This window comes from Aquarana catesbeiana, linkage group LG01 (genome assembly GCF_042186555.1).
Source record: "Aquarana catesbeiana isolate 2022-GZ linkage group LG01, ASM4218655v1, whole genome shotgun sequence".
Taxonomy (NCBI): Eukaryota; Metazoa; Chordata; class Amphibia; order Anura; family Ranidae; genus Aquarana; species Aquarana catesbeiana.
This window is the reverse complement of record NC_133324.1, coordinates 454,246,003-454,260,375: the sequence shown is the minus strand read 5'-3', so window position 1 is coordinate 454,260,375 and position 14,373 is coordinate 454,246,003. Positions and strand designations below refer to the sequence as shown.

General features: G+C 40.3%; 1 protein-coding gene and 1 pseudogene across 2 annotated transcripts in view; both read left to right on the top strand.

Moving 5' to 3' along the window:
* Window positions 1-14,373, top strand: part of LOC141148939 (antiviral innate immune response receptor RIG-I-like) — a 171,229-nt gene that overhangs the window by 66,509 nt on the left and 90,347 nt on the right. For both annotated transcript variants that reach the window (XM_073636850.1, XM_073636840.1), the window contains exons 7-9: window positions 4,951-5,010; window positions 5,742-5,846; window positions 7,921-8,074. In XM_073636850.1, the coding sequence (XP_073492951.1) occupies window positions 4,951-5,010; window positions 5,742-5,846; window positions 7,921-8,074 (319 nt within the window). The remainder of the gene's footprint in view (window positions 1-4,950; window positions 5,011-5,741; window positions 5,847-7,920; window positions 8,075-14,373) is intronic.
* On the top strand, window positions 3,357-3,428 carry LOC141124486 (U4 spliceosomal RNA; annotated as a pseudogene).

The following is a 14,373-nucleotide window of genomic DNA, read 5'->3' as shown; positions in this document are numbered from 1 at the left end:
TGATAAAGTGCTTCGACCTGTTCTACTAACCCAGAAGAAATCCTCTTACCTATGCATTCAATAAGAAAAGGAGATCATTCCACGCTGCAATTTGCTACATAAATAAATCTGCAGTATAATAATAATCTATAGCTGATCTTAACACCATTTATAGATTTGGAAACATACGCCTTGTCAGTGTAAGCTGCTCCTATTCACCTGACACATAGAAAGAGAATATATGTATGTATAAGTTGTTGCTCATAGCTAAAGAGTTTACAGTATTTTAACAAATGAGGATGAATTTTCCATTTAAACTTTTTTGTGAATACTGTTCAAATTATTAAATAGCATAAAAACAGCTAGGTCATTATTATGGTCCATGTATTTCTAGTTTTCAGAGCTCTAACATTTAACCTTTTATATACATACGTTATCATTAATGTTGTTACATTAAAACTGTCTTTTGCTGTAATCTTTATAATGACAAAAGAATACCGTATTTAAAAATGAATGCCAGAGTGCAAATATACAGTTGTGCTCATAAGTTTACATACCCTGGCAGAATTTATGATTTCTTGGCCATTTGTCAGAGAATATGAATGATAACACAAAAACTTTTCTTTCACTCATGGTTAGTGTTTGGCTGAAGCCATTTATTATCAATCAGCTGTGTTTACTCTTTTTAAATCATAATCACAGAAACTACCCAAATGACCCTGATCAAAAGTTTACATACCCCAGTTCTTAATACCGTGTATTGCCCCCTTTAACATCAATGAGAGCTTGAAGTCTTTTGTGGTATTTGTGGATAAGGCTCTTTATCTTCTCAGATGGTAAAGCTGCCCATTCCTCTTGGCAAAAAGCCTCCAGTTCCTGTAAATTCTTGGGCTGTCTTGCATTAACTGCACGTTTGAGATCTCCCCAGAGTGACTCAATGATATTCAGGTCAGGAGACTGAGATGGCCACGCCAGAACCTTCACTTTATTCTGCTGAAGTTATTTGTGGGTTTTTCCTTGCATTCTGAACAATTTTCCTGGCAGTTGTGGCTGAAATTTTAGTTGGTCTACCTGACCGTGGTTTGGTTTCAACAGAACCCCTCATTTTCCACTTCTTGATTAGAGTTTGAACACTGATTGGCATTCTCAATTCCTTGGATATCTTTTTATATCCCTTTCCTGTTTTATACAGTTCAACTACCTTTTCCCGCAGATCCTTTGACAATTCTTTTGCTTTCCCCATGACTCAGAATCCAGAAACCTCAGTGCAGCACTGGATGAAAGCTGCAAGGGTCTGTCAGGAGTCCAGTAACTCATTGACATTTTATACACACTAATTACAAGCAAACAGATCACAGGTGAGGATTGTTACCTTTAACCACTTAAGTCCTTGACCATTTTGCTGGCCAAAGACCTGAGCACTTTTTGCGATTCAGCACTGCGTCGCTTTAACTGACAATTGCGCAGTCGTGCAACGTGGCTCCAAAACAAAATTGACGTCCTTTTTTTCCCACAAATAGAGCTTTCTTTTGGTGGTATTTGATCACCTCTGCGGTTTTTATTTTTTGCGCTATAAACAAAAATAGAGCGACAATTTTGAAAAAAATGCATTATTTTTTACTTTTTGCTATAATAAATATCCCCCGAAAATATATAAAAAATGTTTTTTTCTTCAGTTTAGGCTGATACGTATTCTTCTACATATTTTTGGTTAAAAAAAAATCGCAATAAGCGTTTATTCATTGGTTTGCGCAAAAGTTATGGCGTCTACAAATTAGGGGATAGTTTTATGGCATTTTTATTAATAATTTTTTTTTTACTAGTAATGGCGGCGATCTGCGATTATCTCTATTATTATATTTATCGTGACTGTGACATGGCGGACACATCGTACAATTTTGACACATTTTTGGGACCCTTGTCATTTTTACAGCGATCAGTGCTATAAAATTGCACTGATTACTGTAAAAATGACACTGGCAGTGAAGGGGTTAACCGCTAGGGAGGGGTTAAGTGTGTCCTAGGGATGTGTTCTAACTGTGGGGGGAGGGGCTGTGTGTGACACATTATTGATCATAGCTCCCAATCACAGGGGGCAATGATCAGTGACAGTGTCACTAGGCAGAACGTTCTTCCTCTCCGTGAGACGATCGCGGGTATTGGGACCCGTGGTCCTACTCACGGAGCTCGCGGCAGGAGCAAGCATGCCCCGCCAGCGGTGCGCACATGATGGCACGGCGGCAAATTCAAAGGCGTACAGGTACACCCATTTGCCCAGCCGTGCCATTCTGCTGACGTAAAAGTACATGCGGCGGTCGGCAAGCAGTTAATAGCTATTCAAACCTCTTTGTGTCAACGCATTTGTGCATGTTATCAGCCCAAAATCACCAGGGTATGTAAACTTTTGATCAAGGCCATTTGGGTAGTTTCTGTTGTGATTATGATTTAAAATGAGTAAACACAGTTGACTGATAATAAATGGTTTCAGCCAAACACTAACCATGAGTGAAAGAAATGTTTTTGTGTTGTCATTCATATTCTCTGAAAAATGGCCAAGAAATCATAAATTCTGCCAGGGTATGCAAACTTATGAGCACAACTGTAGCTATACCAAATATAGTTGTTCAATGTGTATATAAACCCTAACAATGAACTTCTCTTATTTGTTATATGTTGGTTTGTTAAATATACCAAAACATGTATTTAATTTACTTAGGGGAAAAAATACCCATTAACCTTAAATAAATTCAGTGCTGTCCTGGTCACACTACCTGTGTTATGTCAAGTAGCCTGAAAAGCCCATGCAAGTTCTTATCCTAGGACCACAGATCAAAAAGACAATGGCAAGGCTGACACTATTCAGAAAAAAATATGCTATATTTTGTCCACAACAGGACAGACAGGCGGAATGAATTTCTGGCAGATGAATAGGTATTTTTCTATACTTGCAATGTCTTAAAGGGATAAAATATGAGAAAATGTGTATGTATTGCAGAAAGGTACTGCGCATCATGATTTTAACTGTTAGGCACATGACCAAAATGGTTTGGAGGTATTAATTGCTTTAATTTGGTGTATTGTTTCAGTAGTAAATATACTTTCTTAAAAGAGCAGTATGGGAATGCAAAAAAAACAAACACAAATGCTTGCCTCCATGCTGCCTCGCCAGATAAAAGCCCAAAAACTGAGCAATCACATGACTGCAGATCATCTCAGATTTTGATCCACTCTAAGCAGAGAGCAATGACGCGATTCTCTGCCTCTCCAGCGCTCACTGGAGTGCCAGGCTGAGGAGGGGGCGAGAGCTTCTGGCTCAGACTCTCAGCTGTGGGCTGAGAGGATAAGCCAGCTGCTGGTCAGGCATCTAGACAGATCCCAACTTTGCGCAGTGGCAGTATCATAGCCAATGAGGTTCAACTGAGGCGTGATTATTGCTAATTGCTAATTTGGCGAAGATCAAGTGTAGTATCTATTCTTATCAGTTTCCAGGAGGTGGCGCTTGCTTCCGTCCCTGATCTATGGCGAAATAGAGATGGGATTGCGGTTGCTATGCAAAACCTGCTGGAGTGAAGGTGACCTGGAGCGGTTTGTAGCCGAAAGGGAAGCCTTCTGATGGGGATGGAGAACCACGGGGTCTGAACCAGAGGGTCGGGACCCTGGCCTTCTGGCCTGGATTGGGGCGGATCTAGCTCCAGACAGTTATTTGGGAGAGAACGCTTACTCCTGCCTTGCAAGGGGGGGAGGGAGTGGCAAGTACTTCCCGAATGTAATTAGGAGGAGTGATGGGAGCGACGGCAGAGCCTGATGGTAAAGGGCTCTTTCCAGCTTCCTGATCTCCATATCCTTCCTGTCTGTGGTGGGGTCTGCTGTGGTCTGGGCTGGGTGGTCAGGGCTTTTTCGAAAAGCCAGTGGTGAATGTGCCCCTGAAGTGGCAGTTCAGGGGTGCCGTATAGTCACGGTGTGAAAGCACTTGATTTTATGGCACCATGGTCACTTCACCACAACACACGTTTTTCGCACCTGCCTCTTGGGCCGGGCCTTTTGGCCAGGACCAGGGGAAATTTTTATGCCTGGCCGGAGGGCCGGCCATTGTATAGCACAATGGCCACTTTCACTCTCCCATCTCACTATCTTCCCCACTCTTTCTTTTACCCCTGTTTGTCACCTTTTTGTCTTTTTTTTGGTTGTCTTTGTATACACGTTTTGTCACTGTGTGGCGAGTAGGGTGTGGGTCCTCGGGCCTACTCTGAAAGTCTTGGGAGGGGGTGGACATAGGCCTTTTGGCTTGGTTCGCCCTCTCCTTTGAGGGGTCTCTCTTCGGGAGAGCCCCACTGTACTTGGGTTGGTCTGCTTCGGCAGTCCTTCCAGTTGTGGGGGTCCGCCTGGTTTCGGCCGGATGGACCCTTTGTCTGAGTACCTCAGTCCCTGTCTGGAGCCTAACGCCCCGGGGGATCAGGGTAAGGTCCTTCCCTAGTGGAGGACTCTGTACACCCGTTGCACGTTTTTGTGTTTCACTCTCTATGTGTGGGCACTTTTTTTTGGCACCGGGTGGAAGTTTTTGAGGTGTGTTTTGCACGCCACTGGCTTTTCGATAGAGTGATTAAGAAAAAAAAAAATCTAGACAGATCCCAACATTATTGTCAGGATCCTTCCAGAGCCTGGAGCTTCTCTATGACATCAGCCAACAGCGGGCTTTAGCCCTCTTCCGGCTGATTCTAAGTCACAGGAGAGCACAAGTAAGTGCACTTCTGTGACCCAGAAAAAAAGTATGGACAAAAAAAGCTTTGGCCCCTCTTCTCTTTTATTCAAACTCATTGGTAATCATTATAACTATTTCATGTGCTGTCTGTTCCATTTGTTATAGTTCACTTATTATTTACTATGTTAAACCATATATTTTTTTAAGTAGGATACTATAGATAGAAGCAGTAAAGGGCTTGTTTTAATTGTCTTCATTCTTTAAATTTTAAGCCCCTGGAGAACCCGAACTGGAGCAGGATTGTGAGCACACTACAAAACCTGCTAAAATTAGTGAGTATATATACACTGTTTGTGATTTACACTGAGAAATCTTAATGAGGTTTCAGGTACAGGACCATGTTGAAAGCTGCGTGAGATCAGTTTTATAAGGAGACATTTTATCTGGGCACCTGTTCTTCGATTTTTACCTTTTTATGCAATTATTTGAATTCGTTATAACATATAAAGTGGGCAAGCTTCTAATAGGCCCCACCAATTTTCACTTAGTACAGCTACTCCCAAACCCCATTCTTTCCTCTTCTTTGCCTGCCTTCTAAAAGCTGACTTATCAGAATGGAAGCCCAGAATGGCAATTGGCTGGTGGTTTGCATTACATCAAAACATTGAAAGCACTGCTTCACCTTCCAGGAGACAAGATGCTTTGTGATTTTAATGCTACCAGTGTAGCGAGTTAGCTTGTTGTGCCACAATCTGAGAAATTTTTAGTTGCAGAGCAAGTCTGGGATTTGCTGGAAATGGGAAACCCCATGTTACTACCAGAGAGGGTCTTACCCATGTTACTGCTAGAAAGGGTTTACCCATGTTACTCCCAGAAAAAAGTCTTACCCATGTTACTACAAGGGTCTTAAAAAGGCTCCCAATGTTTTCCTTGAAGTTCTTTTTTAAATACACTGATACATTTTATTTGAATGCCAATATAAATAAGAAGTTATTCCGATGGTAGTAGAATTGTAAATGTTTCATGATATTAAATTGTATATTTTTTGGTTTATGCTTTTTAGTTTCTCCTCCAGTATCAATAAAAGCTATGAAGCTTAGAAACTATCAAGAAGAGTTGGCTCAACCTGCATACAGAGGCAATAACACAATTATATCTGCCCCGACAGGTCAGTTTATTTGACTGAGTAGTAAGCAAAATGTAATGATGACTTCAACTTAACACATTTTTGTAATACTATAAAAATAATTTAAAATTACTTTACAGCTTTATTATCATTAATGTTTCTTAATTTGTCCTAATGTCAGTGTAGAATGTTGCTTTTCTTGTTTTAATGCTTAACAACAAGTGGCTTTTTCACATTCTTTACAATTAGCACCTTTGTTAAAGCCCAGCTGAACCTTTTTTTTTCTTGTTTATTTCCATTTTATTAATGAATTGAAAGATGGACTTTACAAGCATTTAAAAAATATAAAAATATTACAATGAAATGGCAGGTTTATTCATTTTGCAAATGCAGGGTATAGGTAAAGGATGAGACAAACAGGAAATGGTCTCCAGAAACTTTCAACCATCATTCTATACTTTGTGATAATGCATTGGTAGAAATGATCATTACTAAATAACTTGTTGTGAGCCTATAAAAGTCTTTTAGTAACCTTGATATCCTGGATAAGGGAAGTGCAATTTTGATCTGTAGAAGGGTAGCAATCTTGGGAAAGAATATATTCCCTTTTTAAACCATCTTGATTTATTGATTTGGTTAAAAAAAACTGTGCTGTCAGCACTAGAAGAGTTGGATTTAGCCACAGCCTAGCTCTTCGAAAGTCCCCACGCTCAGGGAACAGGAACAGCGTTGATTAGAGCAGTGTTCGGGGGGCATGTCATGGTGCAGGAAATGTCCAACTCTCCTATGTGCTAGCAGTGAAGGTTTTTTTTTTTTTTTTTTTTAACCCTTGGTGCAGCAATTAGATAATAAAGAAAGTTAAAAAATGTATTTATTACAACATATGCAGCCTGACTGGATTACAGTAATACGTTAAAGTGGAAGGCAAGTCAAAACTTAACTAAGCTTAAACCTGCTCCCACCCCCATTCTAAGCCTATTCTAACTACCCTGTAAAAGGAAAGACCTCTATACTTACCTATTCTGAGGCCACTCATGTCTGGTCAGGGACCGATCGGGACACAACTCCGGCTTCAGTGGGGAGGGGGACAGCCGACAATGGATGCCCCATAATAAGCCTGTGGGCATTGTCAGCAACCACTCCTCTTTACCGAAGCTGCTGCTGGAGAGATCATGTGACCAGATCGACTTCAGAATATGTAAATACAGTAATACCTCGGTTTTCAAGCATAATTCGTTCCAGAAGCATGCTTGTAATCCAAAGCGCTCTTATATCAAAGCAAATTTTCCCATAAGAAATAATGGAAACTCTGATAATTCGTTCCACAACCATTTATTCATATGAAATTATCAAAATATGAGCAAAAGCTCATATTAATACTGTAAAGTACTGTAGTAGGAATACTGTACTGCACCTCTGTGTAGAAAAATCAAGAAGAATCAGTTTAATCAAAAAAAAAAAAAAAAAAAAAGAAAAAAAAAGAATTACACTCACAATGTTAAAGAGTCTGGAGCTCATCCATGTAAAGCCGCTGTGTATATTACAGTAAAGCCACTGGTGTTCAGTATACAGCCCTATATGTGGCCAGATGTTGGCTCCCAGCGCTTCCTGAAGAACTCTGAGACACTGTTGACATCACTTCCAGGTGCTCCAAACGCACGTTACGCCCACTTCACTCAGCTGGTGGGAGTGTCTCTGGTTATCTCCGACAGCTTTACTGTACATATACACAGCAGCTTTACATGGATGAACACCGGACTCCTTAACATTTTGAGTGTAATTCTTTTGTTTTTACAGTAAAATTACTGCTCGTATATCAAGACAAAATTTAAAAAGAGATATTGCTCGTCTTTCAAAATGCTCGTATACCATGAAACTTGCAAACCAAGGTATTACTGTATAGACCGCTAGGCTTGGAATGGGGGTGGGAGCAAGTTTAAGCTTAGTTAGGTTTTGACTTGCCTTCTTGCCATAGGTAAGTTCCAAAAAGACTGTCATGTTTTTGCAGTCCTTCCTGAACCTGTTTGGTTTTCTGCTTCAGTATGCATTGTAGAGACAGGGAAACTGTGTTGCTTAATAAATTTAAAACTCACTTTCTTTTTTTTTATTAATACAGGATGTGGAAAAACATTTGTGGCATTATCGATTTGTGCTCACCATCTAAAATCTATTCCAGCAGACCAAAAAGGAAAGGTTGTGTTTATGGCTACCAAAGTGCCAGTGTATGAGCAACAGAAAAATATTTTCCACGAGTATTTTGAAGATACCGGGTATGTATTGAAAATATGATTGGTGTAGGAAAGAACTCCACCTAAAGTACATGGGTTAAGGCTGGGTTGTTACATTCCTTCAGGTGCTTCATGGTCTAGTTAATGGTCTGTCGAACCCCACTGTGTACATTACATACACCTGCCATGTATGTTGCAAAGCACTCTCACCTTTTAAAACAAACCTGCCAAATTGAAAATAAAATCTCCAAACTCAAAACCCAGTACTTACCATGTACTTCAACATTCAAATTAACATTATATAAATATATATATATTATAACAAATTATAAATTAACATTCCTCCTCCCTCCCACTGTGAAACGATTACAGTACTTTTAGGCATGGGAAAGAAAGTGACAAGTAATTTGTCTCCCCAGAATACAGTGTTGGAGCCTGAGGGGTTAGTCAAAAGCTTTCAGCACAGTCACAAGGGTAAGTGGTGGGGAGGACAGGTTGTCAAGGCCACTTACTGTACAATTGTCTGTGACCTTCAGTGGGAGCAGTCTAAATTGTGAGAAAGCAGCTATAAAGTTAAAGCATTTGTAAACCCAAATTGCATATTCCTGATATGTGCCTACTGTACCATGCACTTGTATGAAAAAGTATCCTGTTCTCTTTGTATTGCTTCCTTTGAAATCCCTGGTGTTCCTGCCAGTCCCTCTGCTTTCATATTAAAAACCGACCACACTAGGCATTTTCTAGCTGTGCTGGGAACTCAGCCTGCTCTCCTCCAATGAACAGACTTGTCCTGACACCCCCCCATTCATGCACAGCCTTTCACTGGGAAGCTCAGTGTGCTCCGCCCCCCCCCCCCCCCCCACAGCTTTTATGCAGCTGAGAACAGAGGAAATGTGATCTCAAAAAAAGGAAGGTATTTATAATGTTTTTTTAAATATCTACACACAAATGTTTTGCCTTTTTCATTTCAATTTTAAACTGAATGGGTTATTTTACAAGGTGATCGTTTACAATCACTTTAAAGTGTAAGTAAACCCTCCTGTTGTTTTCAGCCAAGGAAGCTGCCATCTTTGCCTCTGTTTAATCTACAACTGCCATGATGCTGCACATGTGATCAATTATGACACCAGCCATTGGATGGTTTGATAGTTTGGTTGAGAGCACAACCAATGGGAGTGCTGCATTTCCGGCACGTGCCGGAAATTAAACTGTTTTATGGCTGGGTTTACTACCGCTTTAAGTATAGCTATCTGAGGTGCATAGGATAGGGTGGGGGGTTAAGGAATTTTCACAGCTGTACTTTAGGACAACTGTACCTTTCGTAAGTTGTCAATTACTCAATTATCCCCTCCCCCTTATTGCTGTTAACCTGTACAAATACTTACCTTCCTCTTTGATCCAACAATCCTTGTTGTCTCTTAAGCTGGGCTGCAGCAGCAGTGGTTGAGGTCAGCTCTCTGTGTATTACTATGGAGTGCCCACTATAGGGCGTGTATCATTATAACATTAACCATTTCACTGCCAGAGCCTTTTTTTATTTATTTGTATTCTTTTCTTCAGTTTTTAAACACACATGTTAAAATGCACATGTTATATCCCATAAAATCCCCACAATATTACTTTCCAAAAGCAGAGACCTTGTACAATAATGGTAAATGCAGTTTTTTTTAATCACATGATATTGGCAAAACTGTTTATCAAACCCATATTTTCAGCAAAAAATACTCTCAAACTAAGTGTTCACAAACACATAATAATACCCAATTTTGTGGTAAAATATAAAAGTTGGGGCTGCATCGAGTAGATACAAAATATATCAAGCCTTAAAATTGCATGCTGATGAAACTGTAAAAAACTACAGTACCCGAAAATTGTCAACTGGCATGTTTTAAAAGCACCATTCATTTAGGGTAACAGTGAACAATGTCCCTAGAGTTATTGTTCTTACTCAGGTATGTGTGGCAATTTTCACTTTACATCACTTCTACCAGAAAGCCAACAGTCTGTAGAAAATCTGTGTGCATGTCTGTGCTGCCACTGCTGTAAGGTTTACGGCTACAACAGTAAAAGGACTAAGGTTACGGTTATATTTTATAATATTATTATTATTTTTTTTTATTGTTATATTGGTGGGAGCAAATTGGAAAAGTTTGGATGAAGGAAGGTGTGGAGAAAATGAATTTCTCTTTCATTCATTGCAGGGCACAGCTCTGCTTTAAATCATTATCACTGGGTATATTTTCACCTGCAGGAGTAGGATGCTAGGGACAACTAAGGTACAACAACAAAGACCGCTTAAGTGGTTTAAACCCCCAGACTGTGAAACAAGTTCAGTTATTAACTTCCTCCTGGAAATGCTAGCTTCTTGGTTTTACTTCAAGCAAGTTGCTTGCTATGTGGCAGCCCATATAATAAAGATCCTAGTAGTCTTCCCAATTTCATCCATTAAGCCTTGCTGCATGACAGTCCTTTACCTGTAATAGGGCACCCTGACAGCATTTTACTTTTAGACACACATATGACAGGTCGCTTCAAGCTAGCGTGTCACAGTGTGCCATTCAGTCATGCACCTTCACAACTTTGGCTGGATGTGACCAGCACTTCACCAAGGAGGACCACTTCTTATTCAGTAAAAGAAATGTAAATACAGCGCTGCGCTAGAGGGTGGAAGTAAATAGCAGCCAACACACCTGTAGACCCAAGGTAAAGACGATATACAAAAAAGTGTAGCGCTATAAACCCCAGAACAAATTTAAATGAATCAAACAATATTCAGTGTGTATGAAACTGATATCACAGACTTATGATGTATCCTTTAGAATACAAAGTGAAGCAAAGTGAAGTGCTATAAACTAAAACTATTACTTAGTGTACCAAAAAAAATATTAGAAAAATATTAATTAATAAAAATTAATAAAAAACAGAGATAAAGTCCAAAAAGATGCCCAATGGGATTAACACCATTAAGAATTCTTTATCAAGAAAGTCCACAAATGTTGATTGTAGAAATGGAAAAGTGAAGAAAAACCGCCACCAGGGGTCTATGGAGGCTTACCAGAGGCAAAGGATCAAAATCGTCCCAAATATTACAATAAAAGGGATCAACTGAATTAGGCAGGTAAATAAAAGTGTAGAAAAACCAAAGGTGAACAGAAGGGCTGTTGGTGGTTCAGGAGCCGTCACCGAAGGCATCAAGAGGCTTACCAGAACTTATTGACTTGAGAGGACATACGTCATACAAGTCACATGTTAGAAGATCATAAAAGCACAAAATTCAAGAAGCGGTAATCGTGAGGGATCCACCCACGATCCCTCACGATTACTGCTACTTGAATTTTGTGCTTTTATGATCTTCTAACGTGAGTGTATTTATTATTATTATTTTGATAAACCAGTGTTAAACGTTATCACGCTATGTGAGTTTTTTTAATTTCTCACATGGCATATAAACATTCTTATGGCCCCTATTGGATTGTCTATGTTGTGTGAATATTGTGAAAGTCGTATCGCCATATTATTGCAAATTATTTTTGCAAATTATTGCAAATTATTGAAGACATCTGAAGAGACGTATTGTCCAGACCTGTTGGTCATTAAGCCTTTTTGACTTGTATGACGTATGTCCTCTCAAGTCAATAAGTTCTGGTAAGCCTCTTGATGCCTTCGGTGACGGCTCCTGAACCACCAACAGCCCTTAAGTTCACCTTTGGTGTTTCTACACTTTTACTTACCTGCCTAATCCAGTTGATCCCTTTTATTGTAATATTTGGGAGCATTTTGATCCTTTGCCTCTGGTGAGCCGCCATAGACCCCTGGTGGCGGTTTTTCTTCACTTTTCCATTTCTATCAATCAACATTTGTGGACTTTATTGATAAAGAATTCTTAACCACTTCCCGACCGGCTCACGCCGATGTACGTCGGCAGAATGGCTCGGCTGGGCAAATCGACGTACCTGTACGTCCATTTAAATTCCCTGCCGTGCCATTGCGTGCGCGCCGCCCCGAGCGCGCGCGCCAGCCGGGAGCTCCGTGAGTCGGGTCGCGGGTCCTGCGGACTCGATCGCTGCCTAGTGACAAGTGTCACTGATCACTGCTCCCTGTTATCGGGAGCAGTGATCAGTCTAGTGACACATACAGCCTCTCCCTCCTACAGTTAGAAAACACTCCCCTAGTACTGATTAACCTCTCCCCGCCCCCTAGTGGTTAACCCCTTCACTGCCAGTGTCATTTACACAGTAATCAGTGCATTTTTAATCGCACTGATCGCTGTATAAATGACAATGGCCCCAAAAAGGTGTCAAAAATGTCCGATGTGTCCGCCATAAGGTCGCAGTCACAATAAAAATCGCTGATCGCCACCATTACCAGTAAAAAAAAAAATTATTAATAAAAATGCCATAAAACTATCCCCTATTTAGTAAACGCTATAACTTTTGCGCAAACCAATCAATAAACGCTTATTGCAATTTTTTTTTTACCAAAAATATGTAGAAAAATATCGGCCTAAACTGAGGAAAAAAAATGTTTTTTTTATATATTTTTGGGGGATATTTATTATAGCAAAATGTAAAAAATAATGCGTTTTTTTCAAAATTGTCGCTCTTATTTTGTTTATAGCGCAAAAAATAAAAATCGCAGAGGTGATTAAATACCACCAAAAGAAAGCTCTATTTGTGGGAAAAAAAGGACGTCAATTTTGTTTGGGAGCCACGTCGCACGACCGCGCAATTGTCAGTTAAAGCGACGCAGTGCCGAATCGCAAAAAGTGCTCTGGTCAGGAAGGGGGTAAATCCTTCCGGGGCTGAAGTGGTTAATGGTGTTAATCCCATTGGGCCTCTTTTTGGACTTTATCTCTGTTTTTTATTAATTTTTATTAATTAATATTTTTCTAATTTTTTTTTGGTACACTAAGTAATAGTTTTAGTTTATAGCACTTCACTTTGCTTCACTTTGTATTCTAAAGGATACATCATAAGTCTGTGATATCAGTTTCATATACACTGTATATTGTTTGATTGATTCATTTAAATTTATTTTGGGGTTTATAGCGCTACACTTTTTTGTATATGGACCACTTCTTATTACCTGGTAGCTACTGGGTTCATGGAGTGGTAAGCTTGGATGTGTCCCTACTATCCCCCTTTGCTTTACCTACCCCATGTTAGTTGTAAAGAGTTTGTTCTCCTGTGGGATAAGAGCAGCATTGGAGAGTAGGTGTGCTGTAATCCATTTAGGGGATCTAGACATGACTGCTTTCCAGGCCACAGTGGATAAACAGGGCCCTGCCTGAAGGTCTGTTTCGCACTGGTGGAGTGATTGTTGTATTTTTGTCTCTGAGCATTTGGCCTAATTCATCCAGCCCAGGCCCTGCCAGATGGTCCAAGGATTCCTGGCGGCAGTTAAGGGAACTCACTATTTTTACTAATGGTTTTGGCTGTGGCCTAGGCTGGGAATTGAGACCACCATTTTTCCTTAGGGCATTTTGCCTTGGTAAATGGTGGAGGCAGGGCACGAAGTGACACAGAGTACTATCTTGGTTCAAAGTATTGTTTACAGTGGGCATCTGGTGGAACTCCAGGAGGACTTCTGGGGAAAAAGGCAGGTTTCTACCCTCACTGTCTGAGCTATGCAATGAAGAAGTACAGGTGCCAGTTGGTCCACTATGTAAGGTCTGCAGAACAGAGATTCCTTTTTCTTGCTCCATTTGTGATATTGCGATGCATGGGGCTGTGGGAGATCCATTTCGTAACTCCTACAAACTTTTACAGGCTGGATCCCTCCTTTAATCTGATTCCCCACTTCCAGCCTTGTGTATTCCAGGGCCGTCCTCATTCCTAGACAACCACTTTGGAGGGTATAGTGTCGCAGTTAAAAAACCTTTGCATACAGTTGTGGGGTCCTTAGTGCACTCTGTTTTGGCTTCAGCACATGTTTCCTAGACCTTGACTGTGTAGGCAAAACTCTTACACAAAGGTTTGGCAGAGGAACAAATTTCAAACATTATATGAATTTGGCCAAGCAAAATTAGGATCCTTGGTGGCTCTTGATTCATGATTCTTGGTCTCTAGGTTGTCAGCCCTTTATGGATCTGCCATTCAAAGAGAATCAATTTTTTGGAGCAATGCAGGATGAGATCATTAAGTACATAATCAAAGAAAAGTGTAAGTTTTTCCCTGAGCCTAGGAAAGCCAAGCATTCCTGTCACAAACTTGGGGATTCCCTATAAATCCACAAGTAGGTTTTTTGATATCAAGGAAATTCATCTAAGCTCTTTACCTCTGCGGGTGTAAGCGTCCCTAGTCGTCCAATCCAACCAAGTGAGCAGATTAGCCTTCCTCTGC